Source organism: Ursus americanus, chromosome 23, assembly GCF_024610735.1.
Source record: "Ursus americanus isolate L20-20 chromosome 23, mUrsAme1.1.p, whole genome shotgun sequence".
In the NCBI taxonomy this organism is placed as follows: Eukaryota; Metazoa; Chordata; class Mammalia; order Carnivora; family Ursidae; genus Ursus; species Ursus americanus.
The window spans coordinates 44418162-44429544 of NC_142149.1; the positions used below are offsets into that span (position 1 = coordinate 44418162).

An 11383-nucleotide genomic window follows, 5' to 3' on the forward strand; every position below is an offset into this window, starting at 1 on the left:
CCTAGTGCTTGTCACAAGTGCCCTCCTTAATACCCATCACCCATCTAGCCCATCCCCCACTCACCTCCCTCCATCAATCCTCTTTGTTCTCTGCCATTGATTCACCTATGGCTGTTTCTCTCTATTGTGGATATTTTTAAATTACATTTTAATAAATGAAGGAGGAGAATCTTCCTCCTCAGCCCCCATCCTCCCACCCCCAAAAATTATTTTTCCAAAATGAGGCTTCTTTAGTAACTTCTTTATATTTTGGCTCACTAGTTGCGTTTTCAAATTCTTTTTGCTGCCCTCTGGTGGTGGTTTCTTACCATGTCATAAATTTGATTGTGGCTGACCTTGAATAGACTGAATTAAATAGTTTGAAATTTTTTCTTGATTACAGAAGTCTTGAACAGTAAATTTATCATCCCATTAGTATTATAGAAACTGAATCTTAATCTTAGTAGAGATATTCTGTTTTTATGTTATCTGGGTCCTTCCTGTGTTACAGTCTACATATGTCAAAAGACCTGTGTATTTTGATAGAGAAAAATATGAAGAATAAGCCCTAGAGATCTAATTGTATTCTCGCTACCTAAAAGGGGGGTGGAAATGTATATACAAGGTGATGGATATTTTAACTAAACTGATTATGATGGTCATTTTATAATAGATATGTGTCTCAGAACATCAGATTGTGTATAATAAACATGGATTTGTCCCCCAAAATTGCATTTTTATAAAAATTGGAAATACAGATCATTGATAGAAATAAAGTCCTCACCTAACTTCTTAAACAGGAAACTTAATATTTGTATGTTTTCTATAGACTAAAAAAAGTGGCAAGCCTGGGCCATTCTTACTGTCTGGATCCAGAGACAAGACTATTAAGATGTGGGATGTCAGTACTGGCATGTGCCTTATGACCCTAGTAAGTTTGCATAATCTTACTGCTTCTTTTGTATCTTAACTTACCTTTTTTGGTTAGATGCCTTGTGATATCTTATTAAATAATCTGAATTATTGCCGGCTTTAAAAGAACTTCTTTATAAAGACATTTTTTCTTAAACTTTTGTAATTCCATTGTTACAGTGATGTGAAAATTATTCCTGTAGAATGTCATGTTTATATAAAGAATCTACAAAGCCAGTTGATGCCAGGAGGGAGATCTAGCTCACTGTGTCTTTAAAAATTATATATCTCCTGTGGGAGAGAAACAGTATTATTATAGACTCATATTTTTTGTAAGAAAGAGAGCACGTGCGCACCCGCACAAGTTGAGGAAGGGGTAGGGGGTTGGGGAGAAGTAGACTCCTTGCTGAGCAGGGAGCCTGACATGGGCCTAGATCCCAGGACCCCAAGATCATGACCTGAGCTAAAGGCAGGCACTTAACCAACTGAGCCACCCAGGTGCCCCTAGACTCATTCATTTTTTTAAACTGTTTTTGTATTTCACGGTATTTAATTTTAATATGAATCCTTTTAACTGTTATCTGTTTGTTCTCATGGTCCAATTTATTTGGTTTATTTTACCATTCTGATGTTAATGTTGTTACTTAGCTTTATGACTTGGAAATGCTTATTTCGTTTTAGGAGCACCTAGAATTTGGTATTAGGATATATAAATGAGGACGCCTGGGTGGCTCAGTCAGTTAAACAGGTGCCTTCAGCTCAGGTCATGATCCCAGGGTCCTGGGATCGAGTCCCACAGCGGGTTCCCTGCTCAGTGGGGAGTTTGCTTCTCCCTCTCGCTCCATCCCTCCGCGCTGCTCTTTCTCTCTCCCTAAAATAAATAAAATCTTTAAAAAAAAAAAAAAAAGGATATACAAATGATAGTTCAGCATTGTTGACATTCTTATTTGCCTAAGGAAGTTCTGTGGCATTAATTCAGTAACAGTTTTTGTAATTTGGCATCCATGTTTGTTTCAGAGATTTCTTTAGGTGCTAACCACACCTTGAAGTGATTGTCTCTCTGTAGGATGTGGTAGACACTTTGGAAGTATCATCAAGAATTGATTAGAGGGGCACTTGGGTGGCTCAGTCTGGTGTCTGACTCTTGAGCTCAGCTCAGGTCTTGATCTCAGGGTCGTGAGTTCAAGCCCTGCATTGGGCTCCATGCTACGCATGGAGCCTACTTTAATTTTCTAACCAATTTTTTTTTTGTTTTAAACTCTCCTCTAGTAGTATTCTGAGCTCAGATATGCTGTATCGCTGTTTAAAAAGATGATCTACATTTAAAATCAGAAATTGTGTATGGGGCACCTGGCTGGCTCAGTCCCTGGAGTGTGGGGTCTCTTGATCTCAGGGTTGTGAGTTCAGGCCCCACGTTGGATGTAGAAATTGCTTGAAAATAAAATCTTTTAAAAAAAAGAAAGAAAAAGCATGTGCTCTGCTCTCCTGTAATAACACAGGTCACCTTAATTTCCCCAGAGGTTTCTGGCTCCTATTTTTTCAGCTGAAGGAGGGTACTTTTTACTGCTTTATTCTGGTGTAGCCACGGAAATGTGATTTAAATTTTGTTGAGGCTTCTACATCTAGTGATTGGTGACTTTTGTAGGTCACTATAATAGAACAAGGTGGGGGGGGTTATTCTTTTTTTTAAGATTTTATTTATTTGAGAGAGCATACACACGAGCCAGGGGTGGGAGGGCAGAAGGGAGAGGGAGAAGGAGACTCCCCACCGAGCAGAGAGCCCTGATGGAGGGCTCTATCCCAGGACCCTGAGATAATGACCTGAGCCGAAAGCAGATGCTTAACCAACTAAGCCACCCAGGCGCCCCTAGAACAAGATATTTTACGTAAGGGTCAAGGCAAAGGATATGTAGCCTTGGGCATCTCTCTCTCTTTTTTTTAATTAACTCCCCCTTTTTGGTTCTTTTACAAAAGCAGTATGGTTATTTACATTGTAGAAAAATTAGAAATATACAGAAAAGCTAAAAGAAGAAAATAAAAATCACCCATATATCCAAGTATATTTTCTAGTCTAGGGCTGTCCAGTAGAACTTTCTGTAATGATGTTCTGTAACTATACCATCCAGTGTTGTGGCTATAGGCCACATGCGGCTATGGAACTCTTGAAATGTGGCTAGTGAGACAGGACTGAGTTGCTGATAGTATTAATGTTAGTTTACTTTTTTTTTTTAAGATTTTATTTATTTATTTGATAGAGCACAAGTAGGCAGAGCTGCAGGCAGAAGGAGAGGGAGAAGCAGGCTCCCTGATAAGCAGGGAGCCCCATGTGGGGCTGGATCCCAGGACCCTGGGATCATGACCTGAATCGAAGGCAGCCGCTTAACCGACTGAGTCATCCAGGCACCCCAGTGTTAGTTAGTTTACATTTAAAAAGCTACATGTGGACTGTGCAGTTAAAGCCATTTTCTTTAATTTCTGTGTAGATGAGTATGGTTTTATACATACATATATAACGGGGATTTATATATATATAAACGATAATCCTATTGTACATATTGCTTTGCAGCAAACCTTTAATTTAGCAGGTGTGTGATGCTTGTGCTGTTAGAGCTTTTATTACTGATGACATGCAGTGTTTGGATGAACATCTTTGTTAAATAAATCTCTGGGCTATTCTTAATTAATCTCTTAGGGTAAATAGCAAGAACTGGCACTGCTGGGACAGGGTATGTAGATGGATGAATGGATGGTTAAATATGCATTAAATACCTGTGTATCCTTCACCTAAAGTCACCAGTTGCCAACATTTTCCTTTCTGTGTGTGTGTGTGTGTGTGTGTGTGTGTGTGTACATTTTGCTGAACAACCTGAGAGTTACTTGTAGGTACCAGGACAAGTGTATCTCCTAAAAATAAATGTATTCTGTATAACCACAATAAAGTGATCATACTCAAGAAACTTAACATTGGGGGTGCCTGGCTGGCTCAGTCGGTAGAGCATGTAACTCTTGATCTCAAGGTCATGAGTTCAAGCCCCACATTGGGTATAGAGATTACTTTAAAAAATTGATTTAAAAAAATTGACATTAATACTACATATTTACAGTTTTTCCAATTATCCCAATGGCTCTTTTTTGGCATTGACATTTTATTGCACTTCAAGTAATGACTTACTATTTTTCTAGATGCTGTTTAAACAGTTCATCCCTTTATTAAGTCAAATACCTTTTTGTTTTTAAGGTGGGTCATGATAACTGGGTACGTGGAGTTCTGTTCCATTCTGGGGGGAAGTTTATTTTGAGTTGTGCTGATGACAAGACCCTGCGTGTGTGGGATTACAAGAACAAGCGATGCATGAAGACCCTCAATGCGCATGAACACTTCGTTACCTCCTTGGGTACGTAAAGGATTGAGGTTTCTAAGCAATTAGATTTTGGAGTGCCAGACATAAACAGGTTTATGTAATCGTGTGGAATTTTCCAGGTAAGAGATGACTATGTGCTTTCAGGACAGACTAGAGAAGACAGTTTAAAAACTTTGTGGATTCCTACCATTTGTTTTAAATTCTCCTTTCCTTAACTTTCTCTCTCCATCATCAGCCTTATAATAAAAAAATTACTTTCTCCATGCACAACATTGGTTTGGAAACTAGGATTGTGAAGAGGATACTTACTAACCACTCTGATGGGTAATTTTTCTCCCCTACTAGTTTGTAAGTTTCTCAAAGTAAATTTTACTCGGCCTTTTTTCCTCTGGCAGGTATATACTACCATGTACTGGGAACTCACAGAATCGTATTTAAGTGTAATAAATATCCTCAGTATTATCTGGACTTAAATCTAGAATTCAAAATAGTGAATACCGTAAAATACAATACACCTAGGGTTTGATGGATCTAATGATAAAACCCACCTCATAGGGTTGTTAAAGAATTAAACATGAATATAAAGCATTAGTACTAAGCCCGGAACATAGTAAGTTAAGTAAGTAGATATTGTTGTTGTTATTGGTAGATTGGAGTGTTTGTTCGGCTTTAGTTGGGATGGGGGTTAATGGGGAAGGATTTTTATTGAAGTGTTAACATAGGACTTAATCATTACATCTCAGCTTCCCTAAACCAGGGGTGGGGCTGTGGGTGTATATAGAAAGAAAGGAGTATTCCTGGCGCTTGGACTTGCTTATTTTGTGGCTTGTTAAACATTTTATCTGGATTTAAAATAAGCCTTTTCTTTTTCTTTCAGATTTCCATAAGACGGCACCATATGTGGTTACTGGCAGTGTAGACCAAACAGTAAAGGTGTGGGAGTGCCGTTGATGGAGTCGCATTTGGCCCTTCCTCCCATTTTTCCTCTGGATGCACTCTGATGATACCATGGTTACCCCATTGAGCTCTGTTTAAATAAATATTGTCCTTTCATGTAAATTATTCTGGATGTAGATTGAGCTTATTAAATGTTACACACAAAGTATTCATGCATGGTGAATCCAAATTGTATACTGTAAATTTACATACGTTGTCTAGAAGTACCATAGGGTTTAAAAACCTGGGCTGGCATTGGTCACACCAGGCCTAAGAAGGCAGAATTGAATAAATTGAACTAGGGCACTAAACTGAATAGTTGACAGTGTCAATTTTATGTTGGATTATTAATTCCTGTTTTTCTTTCTGCTATCTGTTGGTGCCTGACTTGATGGCCTCATTTGGGGAAAAGTGGTGATTATTAGGGCTTTTTCTGAAATGTGTATCTATGTAACATCACTTAAGTGTGCTTAATAAATCTTCTTTAAGGATGTTAGATGATAAGGCTACAATTCAAAATCTTCTGAACCATCTATGTAATTAATGGGGATGACACATTGGAATTTTTGTCATGACACATTTGCCAAATCAATAGGATACATTTGTTTTGGCAGCCTGTCAAGCAGAGGCTAGTGGTATATTTATGTAAGAAAATGACTGTAAATCTCAAGAAAAATCTCAGCAGCTAATAGCAAATCATTTATTTCATTTGGGTCTTAGTGCTTTGTAAACAGGTCAACAAAACACTGTAGTACTCTAAGCTTCTATTTTTCACACTAGACACACTTCTAGTTGTACTCCCCATACTATTAGACTGTGTAGTGATGTGACTTCCAGGTAGAATTTACTCTTCCCGTTGAGTGTGTCATGGTACAAAGCACTATTTGTTTTGATGTTTTTTAGGGATGTGCAATGTGCATTACATAATGACAAATATTGAAAAGGTTATGTTCACCCATTTTAAAGAAGTGGGAGAAATACAGCAGTTTGTTTTTCAACATGAATCTGATACCAATTTGAACTGTATGTAACTTACAAGTTAAAAAAAAGACAGGGTTTAATGGAGCATGCATAAAAATGTACTGTGTTTTCACCTTTTGTTTATATATAAATGTTCATATGGGCCTATCTTAAGTGGGTAAGTCTTAGATGAATATCACACACGTACAACCTCCGTGTCTTTGGGTCCTGGGGTTTTGAAGAAGTGCTAAAACATGCAAGTAGAATAAATTTTGCTGTGGAATACCATGCTTTAGAACAAGCCCTTTTTGATCCTAATGCTTCTGAAAACTAGGTCTGACTCTGTGGGAATTTTTCCCAGTTCAAAGGAAAATCACACACACACCCCACAGTTTGGCTGTTCAGCGTTTTACACATCCTGCTATCGTGTATATTGTGATCCAGAGTTACTACAAGTAGGTTCAAGAGAATTTTTATCTATGACTTTGGAAACAATATTTCATTGCAGATTATTAAATAAATAATTCCGTTGCTTAGCTAACCAACAGCTTTTTTTAAAGGTCATTTGAAAAGTTAACAGAACAAAGAAATAACAAAGACAGTTTAACAAAGAAACTTAACTCTGAATTGCATTTTATTCATTTGCATAATATGTGATTTTTTAAATGTCCCTCTTAGTATTTAATGGAAATTTGCTTCGTGAAAAAGACAAAGGGTTAGACTTAGTGTCCTCTAGGTACACACACAGACTAGGCCTTACGTTTACTAGAAGCAGCGTTATGTCTAACTTGTGTCTTTTTGTTTGTTTGCTTTGTTTTTCATAATTTCTGAGCGACGTCTCTGGAAGGAAAAGTGTTTTGAGAACTAATGGCTATTTTTGAAGACAAAAATTACAACTTAAGCTAATTCCTTAAATACAGTAGATTAACTTTCAGGACAATATTGCCTCACAGCCCTGCTCACATTCAGAAGTCTTTTTTTGTTTCCCTTTAGCTGTTCTGACTGGAGTTTTCTACAAAAGCTATGGAAGATATCTTTGTTCTCGTTTGCTGCTATTTCCTGTTCTATTTTAAGAAATATAAATACATAGAAATGGTGCATCTTAACATTTGTTTGTACATGTATAAATGTCTTGTATTTTAATTCATTTTTAGCATGTAGCAACACGAATTGTTTAAGGGTAAGCCACAACATCTAGAAATCACTCATAGATATGAACAATAAAGGAAAAAAATGGTACCGATTTAGGAGGAAACAAAGCTGCTGTCCGCTGGGTTTTCCCCCCTGCAGCATACAGTGACTCTCCGTTGACAAAGGAGGAGAAACAATGTTCCTCTGTAAACAGAGTTATCCTTACTTGGGAGATTGCCACAGCCTGCTGCGTAGTTGAGCTGCCAGACATCCTCCATTTAAGAAGCAGCAAACACTGAATCTCAGGGATGGTCCTCAACCGGATCCAGATGTAACGAGCCCTGTTTGAGTAAAGAAGGGGGTGGGGGAGAGCGGTCCATCCACAGTCCGGAGTCGGAGGTGCGCCGTTTCCTGCACTGTTGTTTGACACTGCCCTGTTGATGCCCTTTCTTCCTGTTGCCTCCGTTTTCTCTGTCTGCTGTCTAACCCCGTGCCTTGCCTGGGATAAGTACAATGATGAGGTTACTGGTTTGGATTGTAAGTGGAGGAATTTATGAATTGGTTTAGAGGTTCACTGCTGCTTTGTCATTTTCTCAATCAGATTGGCCACTTATTTAAGAAATAAAGAGCTGGTAGAATTGCATCCTCAGATGATTATTTGACTTTGTGTGTGTGAAAACAGACATTCCGGTGCCGCCCTCACCGATGTGCCCAAGAAGTCCTGGCCGCACTCTTGGAAGTGCAAAGCCACAGACACTGTGGTGTAGACATTGCTTGGAGAATAGTTGCTTTTCGACATGGCATCTTGCACTTTAGGAGACTAAGACCGTCCTGTTTTGTCTGTGTGTGGTGTGACCAGTGGTGTGCCCAGAGCACTGCTCTAAAACTCACTAGTGTTAGCAAGTCGTCCAGGCCGCGGAGCGCTCGCCGTCGTCTCGGGAAGCTTTGGCTCCGGCTCACCAGGCCGTGTCCTTACTGTCAGTGCCCTGCTCTCCTGTTTGCCTCTTCCTGTTTCTGTGTGAACTTCCAGGTAAAATCACTCATTAAATAGTTTTCTTTTAAATTTATTTAAAGAAAAACTATTTAAAAGTAAAGGATATTTTGTTTTGTTGACAGTGGTGGCTTGATAATCCTTAAGCAACTGAAACTAAGATTGTTGAAGGAAAAGGCACTTAAAACGGTTACTCTTTCTGTCCAGCTGTATATAAATCCAACGTGTTAATTAATCTAGATAATGCAAAGAAGAATCTGGTAGAGAAGCGACATGTACAAAATCGGTGAAAAAGGTTTTGGGTTTTTGTTTTTTGTTTTGTTTTTTTTTCAGTAGGGTGGGGGGAGGGCAAGCTGGATTTACAAGTCACAACTGGACTGAACTGGCCTTTTTATCTTTCCACTATATCATGTAAGTAGCTGCTTTCTTGTCCTGCCCGTCCTTCAGGCATCCCTAACGCTCACTCTGAAGATATAGAAACAAACCCAAAATCCTCGGGTTAGAAGTTGACCCTGACACTGACGTGAAGGCAAGCATTGATTTCATATGAATGTTGCAGAGGTGGTGGTGATTGGAGAAAACAGTTCCCAGATTGTAAGAGTTAACTGAAGATATTGACACAATTTTAAAAAAAATCAGTAAAGGAATGTATATAATATTGCTCTTGTGTTTTACAGTAAGATTTGTTGCTCTCAGACTGTGTAAAACAAAATTTATTCATGTTTTCTGCATATTAAAAAATCCTATTGTACCAATTGGTAAACTATTAAATGCCTATAAAACTAGATGTGATCTTTTTTTTTTTTTTTTGGTGTCCTTGTGCAGATTTAAAGCCTTTTAATTGAGTCCTAATAGGAGATGGGACTGTGTTTAACACCAGCCATAGAGTAAGATGCAAATTGGTAGCAGGGCCTTGGAAGGCTTTTCTTGAGGCCGGTGCCAGTACTGCCTTTGCTGTCCGCTTCCTTCACCTTATTAGGAGGTCAGGAGCTAGGAGCGACGGTGGTGGGTGGGCTTGCCTAGCCCGGACTTCTCTAAGGCACCGCCCTCCTCTCCAGGAACCGTTTCTGACAGTGACTCATCGGCCTGGGCGCTGGAGAGCTGATGCCAGGAATGACCTATTGTAAATACTACCCCATCCCTCTGCCCCCACATACATACCCCAACAAAGACTTGGCCCTCTTGTGGTGGTCAGGGTCCAGAGAGAAGAATCATGCCCCCTTTGTTCTATTAATGAATGAGCCTCTTGTTCTGTCTGGTGATCTTGGATTCTTGAAGATTATTAATATTGTTTTAAATTTTCTTTGAAATGTTCCAAAGTCGTCTTCACTCTTGCCGCAGAAGCCTCATGGCTTTCCCTCTGCTTTACACGTGTTGGCTGTGTCCTACCTCACACCCCTACTGCTGCCCAGCTAGCGCCTGTAGTGTCCGGGCACCCAGGAAGTCTCCAGCCTTGTTCACGTATAAAGGACACGTTGAATGTGCGGTGGCTCTCTACTTAGAGCCCAGTTGTTTTCCTGCCCCACCCCCCACCATCCCAAAATGGGAATCCTCAGGAGCACCAAAGTAATTTGCTTGAAATTCCAGTCTTCTGAGTTTTGCAGCTTTTCCATTTCTCTGCGGGGCTCCTCTTTTCCTCTAGCTTGAGATGCAGATGATGAGCCTGACCACTTTTCCTAGGGGCAGAGAGTTCTAGCTTTGGTGTCAACGATCCTGAAATGCAGTTAGCTAGTCAAAACTCACTGGTGCATCACTTCAGGCTTCTTCCCAACGTTCGTTGGGTGTGTCCCTGACAGAGGACGAGGGATGGGAAAGTGGAAGACTTGGTGGGGAAATGGTACTGCATCCTAAATGTGGCAGCTCTGTCCCTGTCTGGGTTTTGGCGAAACTTGACTTGCATGCAGACACATTTTTTGAATGCTGAGAGACCTACCAGAATTCTCTAAGAAAGTGATTCTCACGACGTTCCGCTGCAGGCCAGCAGCAGCAGCAGTTGAGAACTCAGTAGAAATGCAAGCTCTTGAGCTCCGGCTCAGACCTGTATCTGAAACATCTGTATGAAAAATCCATTTTAACAGCCACCCAGATGAGTCTGATGTAGGCTCAAGCTTCAAAACCACTGGTCTAATTAATTCAACCGCTCCTCATTGAAGAAGACATTTGGACAGAAGTCAGTGGTCCCTGGGCCCCAGAGCTGGGGTTTGGGCTCAGGTCTCAGTCCTATCACTGTCACTTCGGTATGTGGAGTTTGTTCCTTTGTGAATATTCTGTGTGGTCATCATTCCCACTTGGTCACCAGCCCTCTTAATAAAAGTGGAGGGGCGCTTGACGGGCTCAGACGAGGGTGCGACTCTCGATCTCGGGGTTGTGAGTTCGAGCCCCACGCTGGGTGTAGTTTACTTAATTTTTAAAAATAAAAGTGGAGGGGGAGGGAAAATACCTAACACTTTGAATGCTTATTAGGTGCCAACACCCTTATTCTCCACACACACTTATCCTCACATACACTCCCTGCTGGTGGACATTAGTACATTTTTATGGACAAGAACACAGGCTCACTTGAGGTGAGATCTTATGCCAAAGGTATGAAGCCAGTCTAGAGGGTGAGCCAGGACTCAAACCCAAATGCACATGCTTTTTCCCGTATCTGGTTCTGCCTATGTTAAGCATCTTGTCAGCTGAGTGTAAGGAGGACCTTCTGACCTCTTTCAGTTTTTTAATCCTTAGCAAAGAATGACCCTGGACCCATCCCTGAGGCCCTCTATCACATCGCACCACATGGCAAACTCCCTGGGAGCTGACCGTTGGGAACAGGGCCGAACCTGGGAATGGGTTGGCAAGGATTTTTATGTTGCCTACACTTGGAATTTGAGAAAGCTCCTAAATCATTCTGAGATGACTTTGTTCTCAGGATAATTGGGTCCTGCATGGTCTGTATCTCCGTGTCTGACTTTCTTTTTATCAGTGGATTTGCCTAGTGGGGCTATTTTAGTTTGCATTTGAGTAGGTGTCCTGATATGCATTCCTTGCTGGATTTTTTTTTTAAGATTTTATTTATTTGACAGAGAGAGCGAGAGAGGGAACACAAGCAGGGGGAGTGGGAGAGGGAGAA

The 11383-nt window shown here is 40.3% G+C and overlaps 1 protein-coding gene across 1 annotated transcript in view; it reads left to right on the top strand.

Moving 5' to 3' along the window:
- The window catches only part of PAFAH1B1 (platelet activating factor acetylhydrolase 1b regulatory subunit 1), a 78553-nt gene extending 69497 nt beyond the window's left edge, over nt 1-9056 (top strand). Inside the window, exons 9-11 of the mRNA XM_045773713.2 lie at nt 809-910; nt 4130-4286; nt 5131-9056. Coding sequence (XP_045629669.1) covers nt 809-910; nt 4130-4286; nt 5131-5204 — 333 coding nt within the window. The 3' untranslated portion in view covers nt 5205-9056. The remainder of the gene's footprint in view (nt 1-808; nt 911-4129; nt 4287-5130) is intronic.
- The last annotated feature ends 2327 nt before the right edge of the window (nt 9057-11383 follow it).